Source organism: Sceloporus occidentalis, unplaced genomic scaffold (genome assembly GCF_023333645.1).
Source record: "Sceloporus occidentalis isolate IW3139 unplaced genomic scaffold, rSceOcc1.0.p SCAF_19, whole genome shotgun sequence".
NCBI classification, from domain to species: domain Eukaryota; kingdom Metazoa; phylum Chordata; class Lepidosauria; order Squamata; family Phrynosomatidae; genus Sceloporus; species Sceloporus occidentalis.
The window spans coordinates 5,597,800-5,612,927 of NW_028316999.1; the positions used below are offsets into that span (position 1 = coordinate 5,597,800).

A 15,128-nucleotide genomic window follows, 5' to 3' on the forward strand; every position below is an offset into this window, starting at 1 on the left:
TGGGGAGTGGTCCGACCATGTCATCGGGAGAATTGAGCTAGTCCGTAAGAGGTCAAGATGGGACTGAGAGAGAAAAATGTAGTCTAGACGGGAGTAGCAATTGTGTGGTGAGGAGTAGAACGTGTAGTCGCGACCAGTAGGGTATAAGGAGCGCCAACAATCGACAAGGCGTAGGTTCGCTAAGGAGCCACGTATAGAACGCAGCTGGCTCAGGGGAGAACAGCTGGATCCCGAGGAGGTATCCACCGCGGGGCAGAGGGGGACATTTAAATCTCCACCCATTATCAATACGCCCTCCTGAAACTCGGAGAGGGAGGCGAGGATGGAGCGTAAGGCAGCATGCTGACCTATTCGGGAGATAAACACTGGCAAAAGTGAACATGACCTCTGCCAGCTGGCCTTTGACAAAGGTGTATCTACCCGACGCGTCTAGCTGTGGAAGGTTATATATCGGGGCATTGTCTAATTCCACACCCTGCATGGTATAGAAATCTCTCCTTGTGGGCAATAACCTTGCTTAATAAAAGTAGTGCAGCAATAGTATACAGCTTTCAGGTTATTTTTGTAAGCCGTTGCAAACCAGTGTTCTTTGAAAATTCATTTGTGGTAGAGCACCAGAGTTGAGATTGAAGGAACCCTCTGCTAGAACCTCCAGGCTCAAGAAGACCAGATTACTTTTGTTCTGATTGAGCCACCTAGTGGACTGCTTTTAGTCTGGATTTTTTGGGCAGCCTTCAGTATTGAAGATGGCGCCTTCTTTTTCCATTCCTATTCTTCCCATTCTATTTTCTCTCCAATGTACTCTATTTCTTAGATCTAGAGTCTGTGTAGCTTGGATTCCTTTTTTTGTAGTTTAATGTTCTTTCACTAATGTGAAACTAGGCATAAATCCAAATTTTACATACCTTTCATAGTAGCAATTTACAATATAAACATATTCACGGATTATTTGTCTAACATTTAGATGCATGAGTATCTTTTCGGTCACCTGGAGGCAGTAAACAAGGCAACATTACAATAGAAAATGCTAATTTGTGCTTTGTCATCTAGTTTAAGTAATAAGGAAGGAACTACCATCTCCTGCTCAGAAGAACTGATGATCCTTTATGGTGTTTGGCTCATTTAAACATTATTACAATGCTATATCCAGCTGTCACGGAGCCTAATGGCTGTGTACTGTAGCTAACTAGATGGCTTTCAATTAAATGTGCTGTTCTGTGTCATTTGTGCTTGCTTTGCCACCGAACAAAAGTCCTAGTTGCATTTGAAGAGAAAATAAATATAATTGTTTTATATGACCTTTCTTTTCCAAGCCTGTGTATGGATTGTAACCTGAAGTGTAATGGGAGCATGTCATAGGAGTTGGCTAATGGCCAAGAAGCAGTGGAAGCGAAATGTGTACATAGTTCTTGCCTGTCCTAGAGACTGCAGGAGTAAGGCGCTCGCCTTACCGTAGTGCATCGATCATATATTGTGTAATAGCTTATTGGCAGCTCTAATGTCCTGATTATTTGATCCTGAAAAGTCCAGCCGAGGTGTCTTATTTGTGACAATGGTAACATTACCTTTAAACGCCTGTTAATTGCCAAACCCTTTATAGTTAAGTTATTTAAGTAAACCCATACAATTGTATTTACAGACTGATTTATTTATTCTAGATCTTTCTGCTTGTGGGGGCATCCATCTTTATTTCTTGACACAAGGTTTTCACATTTGTTTGTTCATCCCTCACTAGGGAAAAATGCCCTATCCAGAAAATTAACTTACTAGCCCAGCTAGTTTGCGTGCAGGAGATCTCCCTGCATGTTGTGATACCCTTATTTTCATGCTTCACAAGCACCCACATTGATTTCAATAGAAGTGATTTTCTGACACTGGTTGCTTTAAGTAGCCAATCGTTGCTTAAGGCACAGAATTTCAGACCATGAAGGAGTGGAGCTGCTGCAACCTCTAGGTCAGTTAATTGCTTTCTGCTTACTTTCATTAAATGGTCTCTAAGAACATTCTCTTATCACTATGCAGCCATTTCAACCAAATGAGATTGGAAGCATGTTTTGGGATAGTCATGGAATACGGAAACTGGTGGATTCATTTTAATACCTAAATGCATATTGTGAAGATGCCCATCTCCTGTCGTGTGTCCACTTTTTTTTTGATATTGCATAGTTGTGTATTTTTATCATGTTGCTTGGTAGAACTGATAAACACCCATACGCTCAGAAAAAGTGCTCCTTTAGAATTCGATGTGTGACATTGGTTCACAATTATCAGTATTTTTCTCTTTTAGTTACCATGGTAACTACATCAATGCAGACAGCCTAGGTAACTTTTTTTTTTTTTAAAATACAGAATGCTTTGTGCCTTGATTTATAAAGCACCCTTGAGAACCTCTCAAACAGTATCATAATTAAATGTATATTTGATGTATAATTTCCTTAAATATTTGATTTATGTGAAAGCTGAGTCATTGAGGAATTTAATTCCCAAATATTGCAAAGCACTTCCAACTCCCTGATTTGTTTCATGTATAATGTGCGCTTAACCATACGCCTATGATTAAGTGTATTGTGCACGAAAGGCATCAGGCGTTTGGCATATGGGGCTTGATATAGCGGTATGCCTTAATTGAATTGTACCCGAGTAGCCTACCTAGAAGACGTTGCTTGCCATCTCTGTTTCAGATTATCCCAATGGTGTTCAATGAGGTGGAGGTCAGCTCTCTGTGCTGAAGTATAGCATTGTCCAAAATGTCTTGGTATGCTAACGCATTAAGATCTTTCTATTAATATTGTTTAATTTTTCTGTCCGATTTTGGTGTTACTTTTATTAAGTGTGGTTAACCAAAATTGCGGTAGACATTATTGTCAGTCTCTGGAGGGGTGCCGGCATGGTGGCACCTGGTGCTAGGTACGCTACTGCCTGTGTTCCAATGGTACATTGTGTTCACTAGTGCAAGTTTAAGTTTACAAGGCTAATCATTAGAAACTACTTTTGCAGTTATGTTACACAATTAGATATGTCCTTGTTGTCTATGAAAACTGCTCCAAATGTTTGAATGGTAGCTTGCATACATTTTCAATGGCACTAAGCTTTTTTTGCAAAAAAGACATTTTTTTTAAGTATTTTCTGTGTGATTTGCACTTTACATTATTATTAGGTAACATTATTATGTTACCTCTCGGTGTTGCCTTTGTAAAGCCTTCCAACGTTTTCTATGTAAATCAAACTTTTAGTTTTCAAGAATCACAAAAGCGAGTGTATAGAAGCACTTAGCTTTAGTGTTTTTTCATTTCCCTGGCTAGGTCTTGGTTCATTAACTCTTTAAAGTAGGAATTGATATATGTTTGTATAATGTAACAGACAGGCAAATATAGTAGTCAATTTAGTATTTTGGTTGGAGAGGCAAGGCAATAGAATTTAACAGACTACAAATGTACTATAATGTATAGTAGTATTTCTTTATGCTAATAGAACCATGACAGCTGGGCACTCTTCATATGTTAAGGGAAGTGATGCAGATCATTGTCAATGTGATGAATTGAGGAATTTTGCATTATAATGTGAAAGGTATAAACATTACAGCCATTGGGGTCTATTCACTTAAGAGCCCTTCCCATAGAATAAGATCTGTGGTTTCCCCTTGATATGCATAATGCCATCAGGAAGTGAAAATGTTCAACTCGTCTGCAAAACCTCCCATTAAGTGAATAGGTCCCATTATGATTTTAACAAGTTAGATAACAATATGAACTGAAAGGGAGAATGCTTGTACACTCATGCCTTCTTGAGAAAACAATAGTGTAAACAAGACACAGGACAAGCTTCTGCTTAAGATTTCCAACTCCTATATTCTCAACATATGCATTTTTTCCCACCTTCTCCCTACTTCTTTAAACATGCTAGTGTTGGCCCTTCATAATGAGTAGAGAATTGAGCATTAAAACCACAAATCTCTCTTTAGTGAGTAAATCCCACAACCTTTTCCTCCATGGACACCTACCTCATATTAATGGTTAATATAAATGTCCTTGTTCTATGGTCCTAAGAGTAAACTATATGCTTTTGGGATAAAAAATAAAATCATATTGAAATAAAAACCACACAATTTTTACTTTGGATAAATCTATGAATGAAGAATGTGCACAAATAGATTCCTATTAATAAATTCATTATAAAGTCCCTGCTTTTACTATTATGTTGTTTTTTTGTAACCGTATTGGACTGTTACTATGTGTTCATATTTAGTAGGGTTAAAACTGTTGAATGAAGTTACATTGTAAGTGGGGTATTAGCCAAAATATGCATGTTGCATGTCTTCACGCTCTGCACAGTTATCAGTCATCTGATGAAGTCAGTCTTTTTGGGTTTCAAAGTGGACCACTTCAAATTATACAGGTTATAGTGTAGTGCACTCAATCTATGCAGTGTATTAAAATCTGGACAAATCTGAATGTTAAAGTCTAACAAAATTTGCCAATTTTCTCAATTCTTACGAATGTCCAACAAAACAAATGTAAACGAAGCAGTGAGATCCGCAATTTTGTTTGCGTTTTTGTTGTTTTTTTTACCCTCACTTTTTTCGCTTTCTCTCTTACTCTCTGTGGCTTTACTCTTTTGGTGGAAATACTCCTGGAGGCCAGAATAATGAAGACAGATTTGCAAAGAAAGTGAAACGCTTTCTCTTTCCCCGCAAATCTGTCTTCATTATCTAGGAAACAAACGGGCCAAAAATGAAACAAAAAAATTGCCCATTTGCCCAAGTCTATAATTATTACATTCAGAAAAGATAAAATTATTTAGCAGTACTAGCCTTAGAGAAAATAAAATCTTTAAAGTTGATACCTTTTCTTTGTACCAACATGGAAAAAGATGTAACCTTACATAAGTGTTCAGGGCATCAGTGGTCTCTTGTTCAAAATCCACCTTACCTTTGAGGTCCTGAAAGCCTGTATAACTTTTTTGTATATTGGTCCAATGAAAAGAATCAACTTCAGTATAAGGCTCCAAACACAATCTATTAGACAACTACCTTGTATACAATCCAGCAGACCATTTATACTTTCACAATAAGTTTTTGCTTTATTGATTTTAGTTATGCCTAATATTAAACTCAAGTACCCCTAAAACAACTTCACTGTTTGGAAATCCCAAAGCATACTATATTGCCCTTTAAGTTTCAGATTTTGGAACTTGTACTGATATATCCATGCTGATGAATATGTAGAAACAAATCGATGGCAGTTCAGAACAAATCGGCCCACTTTTTCCTTTTGTACATAAATACTTGTGGTTTGCCCATCACCAGCTGCACAGAGAATCAATGTGCCTCCCCTTTCACAAAAGTACAGAGAAAAAACTCCAAAAATAGTGATTTGTGCTCTAATGCAAACCATTATTTAGTTATGTTACTTGTAAGTACTAATTAGGGGTTTCAGGCGTGGTTTAATGATGTCCAAGCATCCCAGGGAGTACTTTTATCACTGGTGCACCAGACTAGAGTATAGATTCTGCTTCTCAGTGAATAATGTGATTGTCACCAGCTTTCACTCTATCAAGTAGTGAAATGGCAATTTGTGAGGCTTTGTATCTCACCAAGACGTAGCTGGTTTCGTATTACACTTGGTGAATAAGAAAACGCAGCCTGTCTTAACCTGTATTGTATGTGTCCTCCTGATGCCAAACCCAAGGACATCCTCACAAATGCTCCCAGTCCCATCATGCCATTTGAGTCACAAACGACTTATAATTTCCAGGTATGTAGCATTTTTTTTTTTTTAAACTGGAGATTATTGTTGCTTTGTTATATCTGGTGGTTTTACAGTTTTCTCTATAAACAGCTGCCTGAAATCATTGTGTTCAGACATGTTCACGTTACTAATAATGTTGAAAGCATAGCGTTGTCCAAAATGTTTTGGTATGTCCCCAAGACGTTTTTGACAATGCTATGCTTCCAATTTTGTGGGAACCGTTTGGGAGAAGTCCCTTTTCTTTTTCAGCATGACTGTACCCCAGTACACAAAGCAAGATCCATAAAGACATGGTTGGATGAGTTTTAGTGTGGAAGAACTTGACTGACCCGTACCGAGCCCTGACCTCAAGCCCATCAAACTCCTTTGGGATGAACTGGAACAGAGATTGTGAGCCAGGCCTTTTCCAACATCAGTGCCTGACCTCACAAATACTGTATTTGCTCTGAAAAATACCCCTCGTCTTATAATCGAGGTCGTCTTCTAATCAGACCTCAAATGAGGTCTTACACATGACTGTCTGGTGCTCGTAGAGGTTCCGGCAGAACACCCGCTGCCCCCACCAGAGACCAGGGAGTCAGAAGCACTTATACCCCCTTATATGCCACTCTGTCTCATGATATGCCTCTTAACCCCTAAATGCCAGAGTGGCATATTGGAGAGTATAAGGCATATCAGGGAGGCAGAATGGCATATAGGGGGGTATAAGGCATACCGGGGAGGCAGAGTGGCATATAGGGGGGGTATAAGGCATATCAGGGAGGCAGAGTGGCAAGCCTGGGGGCAAATGTGCATAACTGGGGGCAGGTTGGCAAATAAAAGGAAATATATGTGTGTGTTTGATATATATCACACACACTATATTGACAAAAGTATTGGGACACCTGACCATTACATCAACAGATACTTATATAATATATATAAAATCTCTCACACACAAGTGGCATAGCAGATTTGTACAGAAAGCACTGGCACTTTTCCGACACTTAAATATTGTGTTCAACTATTACTACATGCAAGAATGAGAGAGACTCTCTGCCCTCGAAGTGGATTCTTACTGATAATGTACTGCATGGCTACAGTAAAATATTTGCTGCCATGGATCTCTTATGCACACCCCTGTTGGGCCATCTAGTCAACCTGCTTATTCTTTTCTAACCTGTGCACATAATTTAAGTTCCTTACACCCTACTGTAACTATTCTTTCTGTAACAGGCCAAACAGAATAACATTTTAAATTCAGATGATAGATCCTGGACCTGAGGTACTTTCCTTGATCTTGTGTGACCAAAGCCATACATATCAGGTGTTGGGCAAAACATGTACAGTCAGGACAAAATGTTTTCTTCAAAAACATATGCTTGCCACTGGTGATCTATTTTTGTTTTTCTTTACATAATGAAAATGTTTACAGCCTACCTTCTAAATCAATTTCAGGTAGCGCATGTGTTCTGATCTTCTGCAATATTTTCCTGCATGTCTTAAGATGATTTTGGGTACCACTTAAAGCCCCAACTTCTGTACAATAGTTTTTTTTTGGGGGGGGGGGGTAATGATTGTTACATTTACCCAACACCCAAAGTGACTTTAAATATAGTATATCGATGGAGGTTCTTAAGATACAATGAGGGGCCTCCTGTTACCTAGGATGGATCAGCAATTGGAGCAGACACTGATCTGGTTCTTATTCTTAGTTTCCTCACATGGTACTGCTTACCAAACCGGAGCTGCAATACCACCAGGCGACGACATTCAGTCGTGTAAGTGCTGTGGTTGAAGCATGTCTACCACTCATTTACACTTTCTGCTTTTGGTGTAACACTTATGGCTTCCGATGAAATAACTGAACACCATGTTTGATTCAAATAAAATCCATACTACATATTAAAATATAATATAACCTTTTGGAATTGTTGTGACTATTTTAGTATTGTGGAATGGGAGCTGCTAAAAATAAATAAAACTAGTATGTAGGCGCCCCTTGCTGAGCGCGAAACACGTAAGGCGTTCATCTATCGGGGGTCGAGTCCCCACTTGGCTGAATGAGATAAATAAATTGAGCATATGACATGCATTACCTTGTGTGAGAGATATTTCCTTTGATTTTGGAGACCTAAATCCTATTTACCCCAAGCACGACTTTGCATCACCAGAAATGGATTCTTCATATATAATTGTTTTGTATTTATATAGCACCATCATAATCTGCTCATGCGGGTTTACAATCTACATGTCATCTCCAGTACATGGATCTCTGCGATTGTTCCTTCCATAGCTGAAGTATTTACTGAGCTGGGGAGGATACGGCTGAGGTACATTATTAAATGAGAGAATTTGTAGAGTAAACAGTGCGTGTTCCTGAATAGACCAAAACATGCTGCAAACAGGATTTACTTGTTTTTATATTCACGACTGTGTCAAGTCACCTTGGGTGACTTATACAGCAAAGTTTAGTTACTTCTATACATAAGGAGCTTGCAATATAAGGACCCTTTGGTCCGTGAAATCTGCTCATTTTTGTACTTACTGTTAGGCCTCGTGCCACACTTGGTGGTCCATGTCCTGTTCTTATGTTTAGGCTAGTTCCTATACCATGCAAGTTGATACCTTCTATCTGTATTAACGTCTTTTTGTTGCCGGAGTGATATTTCACTTATTCACCTCTTGGTGAAGTCATGTGTTATAACATTGCCCCAAAGATTTTGACCCTCCAATCATAGACACTTGTGTTGTCGTGCTATTTCTCTTTGTTGACGTTTTATGTTTAGCGCATATTACACAGGTTATTTGGTCTCTTTATATCCCGTACAATAAAATGATATCCTGGTTTATCTGTTGTATAAATGGGGTCTCTAGTATGGTATTTTTATTTCTGCTATTTGATTGTATTAAAATAATGGAATACTTTTCCTCATGCAGCATGTTGAAATATTAATAAACATGATAAATATTAATAAGCAGTTTAAATAGAAGCAAATTGTTTTTCATATGCATCATTACTGAACCTTGTAGAAAAAGTCCAACAGTATTTGTTTCAGACAATTTTAAGGCGAAGGGACTAGTTGGTCCCATATGAAATAGGGTGTATTAAAATCCTTCATATTTATGTAGATATAAATTTGTTAACCTTCACTTATGTTTTTTTCAGCAATTTTTTCAACTTGTGAAGTTAAGAAAATTGGGTCTTAGTGACAATGAAATTCAGCGGCTCCCCCCGGAAATTGCAAACTTCATGCAGCTGGTAGAACTTGATGTTTCTCGAAATGGTGAGTCTACAGATGTTTAATGCGTATATAATTATATTCATAAAAAAATAACTTTGTAAATCACCTATTTGCTGAACTTTAAACCCCCCCCCCCAAAAAAAAAACTAGATTTCCCTTTAAAGACACAAATCTGATTAATTGAGGAATTCTATCAGATTACATATAATTAAATCTCAACATAGATAAAAACACAGATCACTCTATACACCCATGCATTTATTAGCCAATTTCACCACACATGAAATTTGTCTATGTAGCGTCTAAGTTCAAGGCATGGATAATAAAAATAAACACATATGGCATCCAAGGGCTTGACAAACCCTGGGTGCCAGGTTGCTATGGCGACTAGAAACCACTTCCTGGAGCGGGGTTTTGCAGGTAGCCGGTGCCGTAAAGCGCTGAGCAGGGTCACGTAATGCCCCACTGGGTGCCTTATGTCACTCGTGTCAGCGTTGCACACGCAGGAAAGCATAGTGGGCTGTATTCGAGATGGCAGTGGCGTAGTAGGTGAAAGGGGAGTAGGGTATATGAGTGTGTATTATAGAGTCGGTGTGTATATGTATAGTGCTGGAGTCAGAGTGTGTGTGTGTACTGTAGTATTACTGTGTATGTGTGCTATATGTATAGTGTTAGAGTCAATGTCTCTACTGTATTGTGGTGCCAGATTCAGTGTGTATGTGTCCATAGTGCTAGTGTGTGTATATTTATATAAGTATAGTGTTAGCCAGTGCATGTATAAGAGAGTGGTGCTAGCATGTATGGTGTTTATATTACAGTATAGCATTAGCACTGATGTATTTGTCAGCATTTTGTGTTAAAGAGTATGTATGGTGTGTGCTTGTTAGCGTGTGTGTGTGTGTTTAGCATTTATGAGCGTGAGATGTTAGCGTGTCTGTTACTCTATGGTGTGTTAATGTATGGCAAGGCTCGACAAACCTTGGTCATCAGGTTGGGTAATATATGAAAACAAAAACATAATTGGAGAAGAAAAAAAAAGCTGGCTTCCTAACGTTTTTGGCTGGCTACTAGATCCAAAGCTAATTTGTCGACCCCTATGTCATTTTATATTGAGTAAAATGAAAGGTACTTTTTCAGTTAATGTACGTGAGAAGTGTCAAGCTGGGGGGGGAGGGGGAGTATAAAAAAAAAAGTTTATAAAAAAAATGCTCTGCTAAACTTAGAAAGGAAAATATGGAAACTGTTTACAAAACTAATCATTGCTTTTTCTAGATGGGATTATGCTTAGCCTGGCATGTTGTTCGTGTGTGTGTGTGTTTTTTTTGCCTTTGTTGTGTTTATATACTGACGCAGTTAGGATTAGGTTTTACCTCTCTGGTCATGTGTAGCTTTAGACCGCATATGCCATAGAACATCTGGGCTAAATAAAACCAGCTCCTTCTGTTCTACAGCCGTGTGTCAAAATGTGACATTGTCCAGAATGCTCATTTGTTTTGTGGGTGAGGCGGGTTTTACAGAAGGAACATTTTTGTTGTATTCATCTCCTTAAGTATTAGATATTTTTAATTAAAGGTTCAGGGTCAGCAATAGAAAATGAGCTAACCCTTCTAGTTGCCATTAAAAAAAATAAAAATAAAAAAAAAAGACCTCCATCAGGAAAAACACATCAGTATTAAATCATAGTTACACAAGTGCTCATCTGTAAGTTTTCCTGTTAAATAATAAAAGTATCTAAAAACATAAAAATAAAACACATTCAAAAAGTTCATGGATTGGTTCTAAATTTCATTAAAAATGTAATTATGTTGTAGTAAGATTTATTTAACTAATCCTGGGATGTGAGTCTGCATGATCTGTGCTACAAATTTTACATCATGAGTTCATGCTTTAGAGCAGGCTGAATGAATGACTTATCCATCACAATACCATACATTTCCTCTTTTTATGAAACCTTACCCATATTTCATTTAATATATATTTGGCAACAACACAAATATAAAACATTTTTTATACTATCCATTTGATTGCACAATTAACCATACTATTACTATAACATGATTTACCCTTTGCAAATGCAGGGGGGGTTCCTCACCATATGCATTTGCCCCTTCCCCAGCTATTTTCTGTGTACAAGAGGTGTTCAGCCAACCATCTCCTTGCACGCGATATAATTACTGCTAGTCAGCTCTAGCGCTGGCTTGATTAATTCTATGGGCAGGGGTCTATTCTGACCCCCTATACGCATGCTTGGAAAGCGCAACAGTTGGTTTCAATGGGGACAAACCTGCCATTGATTGGATGCACAACAGTGGAGGAGGGTAGCTGTAGCTTTAATATATATATATATATTATTTTGATTTTTAAAGAATGCATATTAGAGTACTTGCAGAGTACTCTTTCAGCTTTGTGTGTGTGTGATTTTATCCATATAAATGCAGAATAGCATTTTCTAGTCTTTTGACTGAATATTCTTAGTTTAGAGGTAACTTTCCACCTTAGCTTATGCATCGGTAGAATGGGACAAGACTAGATCTCAATACTAAAACATTGGATTCTGATGTAAAGATAGTATATCAACGCTGTATTATATTTTTGCAGATATTCCTGAAATTCCAGAAAGCATCTCATTTTGCAAAGCACTCCAAGTTGCTGACTTCAGTGGAAATCCACTAACAAGGTAGTGTCTATAAGATTTACAAAGCTGTTCAGTGTTTTCCAGTTCTCAAACTTTTGTATGTGGGTTTGGTAAGAGTGTTGTATCCCAAAGGTCACTTCATTCACTGTGCCACTTTACAATGTCAGAAACAAATTGACCCAGCAATAGGCTTGTTACAATAAACAACCAACACTATAGATGCTACCTACTATATCTGTCCCTTTTTATAGCAGATATGTCAAAGTACAATCCAATGCACATAATTGAAGCACTCCGAGGCAATATAGCATGTGCATATGTATCAATAATCACACAAAAGCCAAAGTTGATAAATTATTACATTTGCATATTTAATTAGTGACTATGACAAGCTCAATATGTGATCAAATCATTTTTTATTTTTTTTTAAAAAGTAAGAAATTCTCCATCAAGTAGTAGTTCATGAAACATATCTATGTGTCACCCTAATAATATTACAATGCATGTAAAATAAAATACAAAAAGATGAGCCTAAAAGAAAAAGTCCCAGGTGGGTGCACTTGTTCGAAGGTGTGACAGACAGTTTATGGAGGCCTGATGACATGTTATATGAGTGTAGTTAGGAGGTCGGCATTAGTCTTCACGTCACATCTTGCTTCTTAATGACCATAGGTTATTAGACATTCCGAATAAAATTTAATATAAACCTGACAGAACAAGTAAACATGTTTCAATTAGTATGTGCATGGAAGCGATTGCTTCCATGAAACAAATGAGTTGTGCATCAAATATTGTGCACTTGGATTTGCCAAAAGAATCATTAATCGTGGCTGTCTTAGTTTATTTCATTAAGTGACACTGTATTTTAGCACATCTGCCTTAGACATGTGCAAAGAATCTGTTCTTATATCGTTCTTACTGTATACGGTATTAAAACTGTGTAGCAGAGCCTTTAATAGGCTTGTACTTGGCTAGGCTTACAGTAGAATCTGTGTTAGTTGATTAGATGCTGTCAAGTGGCATATGTCAACAAAGCTTATACTTACAATGCATCATGTTCACGAAAACTTGTAGAAGTTCAGTTATGCTATTACATGAAAAATGTCAATATCACATAAAATAGGCATTTAAGTGTGAGGCTGTGAAATGATTGCCCTTGTATAACTGTTTTGTGTTTCTCATTTTCTCTCAAAAAGAACATATTGAAACTTTTTTTTTTTTTTTCCACATGAGAAGTTCCACTTGGTCAAATAATTTCCATTACCCACCCATTTCACAAGCAGTACACACCATAATATTTCCTGAAATAACACCCAAGCTAGAAATTGTATTATGTTGCAGATTCCTTGCAATATAAATGGAACATTTTAAGGGGTAACTGAAAGGGGGCGATTGATTTATTGATATGCGCTTAAGGTTTAAGGGACCTGGTAAATTTAATTTCTAACTCTTGATGCTAAAGACATATTAGAGGGCTATGAAAATATAACATGCGTATCGTTTGCATGAAATGTATGAATTAATTATAAAAAAGTAAAGCTTCTACTGGCCACTCTGGTCCAGATTGGATTGGAGCTCAGCAGCTGATTGAGACAAAATGGGGACTCGGCAGCTACTGTCTACTGCTTATTATAAAACATTCTTACCAAAAGAATGCTTTTTATTTCTCCAGGTTGCCAGAAAGCTTTCCAGACTTAGAGAGTCTTACATGCCTTTCCATTAATGACATCTCACTCCAAGCGCTCCCTGAAAATATTGGGAAGTAAGTATGCCAAACCCCTGTCACATAAGTATTTGTATCGCAGATATGTGCAGAAGACTGATACATTGAGATGTAAATGGCATGGCCAACAAACGGTATTTCACAGACATTGTACATTGTGTAAGCTTCCTATGTGTAATATGCAGTTACATTATTTTAAACGCAAACTTTGCTAAACTAAAGCTAATATAGTCCGGTTTGTCTTTGTTAAATCAGCCATGGGAACAGAGTGGCTTGGTTTCCACAGTATAACTGCAATCTGCAATCTACAATCTACACCCGCTGTATAAGACGCACCCAGTTTTTAGACCCCCAATTTTTCAAAAAGGTGCGTCTCGTACATGGGAAATACGGTAATATTGGGTGCTTGGTGCCCATATATACATAGACTCCCACACAAAAAGGTTTACTCTTGTTATTACTAGGTAAGCATGTAACTTTTTTTTTTTTTATTGGTGAATTCTAGTATTTGTACCTACTATCCCGATGTTGCAAAATCCCAGTTAAAAGAACAAATATGCTGCACAATGTCAAGCATTTGCAGATGACACGCAATTGCTGAACTTGTTTGTTAAATGCCTCCCATATCATTGGTCTATAAAAAAAATAAAATAAACAAAGGGTCCAGAACTTGTAAGAACACCTGGCGGAAAAATCTGTTAATGCCAGTTGTTTTGTATTCCAAGGTTCAGCCATTGAGTTTGCAAAATGAAACCAGTGGGCAGTAGAATATGCCCACTGATGGCAGCTTTTAGAATCAAGAGTAAAACTAAGACTTTCTAAAGCCAATCCAACTTTCTTGCTTTGATAATGTGAGCAAGGGTAACTCAGGTTCTGTTTAGCACTGAATACAAAAATATAGAAAGACTGTATGCCAGAGCTTAATTAACATCAAATTACCAAATGTCAAAAGGAGAGGAGTACAGTTTGTTTGCGTACAATGTTTAAAAACTTTGTTTTTAGTGGTTTTGCTGGTAAAAAGTAATGTTTGCAGGCCATTGTGGGACAGTACTGCGAACCTGCCCAAGATAATTATTACATCTAATGTAATAACAAGTTTTCACTCCATTTCTTAATGTTTTGGGGCTGTTTTACCTCTGCCATATTACTTTTTATTGTTTGGTGCCAGAAGAATTGTTTGGTAAGTGGTAAGACCATGACTGATACCCAGTAGACAATTTGATGGTTAAGTACCTACCCTAAACAAAGTAATTTGATTAATTAACCAGGTTCATTATTTTGATGAATAAGCTCAGTGCATTTTATAAAATCCAAAGGAATACTAAACAGAAGAATATGGTGACAAGTTGGCTGTCAAGGGATGGCTGACACCCTTTGACCTGGCTACCAAGTACAGCTTAGTGGCATAATTATGTTCTTCAGTTGAGAGAGGATACTTTTCCAATTAAATATGATAAATGGCTACTATAATATAACTACACATGAACTAGTTAGAATATACACTGGAACAGACTGAAGAGCAATGAACAATTATTTTTGAAATATTGGTTTTTACGTGTGATAGATGATTGAGGCACTCAGTGGTAGAATATAAAGGACTTTGCAAAAAGAGACATCTGCCAGAATATGCTGCATTACCTTCGAGTCTGACAGACACAGCTTTACCACCCACAAGGAAAAAAGAATGGTTAAATAATTGAAATAAAGTTTCAATATACCGTGTTTCCCCGAAAGTAAGACAGCGTCTTACTTTCTTTTTATCCCTAAAAGCCCCACTATGTCTTACTTTCGGGGTATGT

At 37.5% G+C, this 15,128-nt stretch overlaps 1 protein-coding gene across 1 annotated transcript in view; it reads left to right on the plus strand.

Annotated features, from left to right (window-relative positions):
- The window catches only part of LOC149302348 (leucine-rich repeat-containing protein 1-like), a 69,704-nt gene that overhangs the window by 20,141 nt on the left and 34,435 nt on the right, over window positions 1-15,128 (plus strand). The window contains exons 2-4 of the mRNA XM_089482697.1: window positions 8,896-9,013; window positions 11,570-11,648; window positions 13,279-13,368. Coding sequence (XP_089338823.1) covers window positions 8,896-9,013; window positions 11,570-11,648; window positions 13,279-13,368 — 287 coding nt within the window. The remainder of the gene's footprint in view (window positions 1-8,895; window positions 9,014-11,569; window positions 11,649-13,278; window positions 13,369-15,128) is intronic.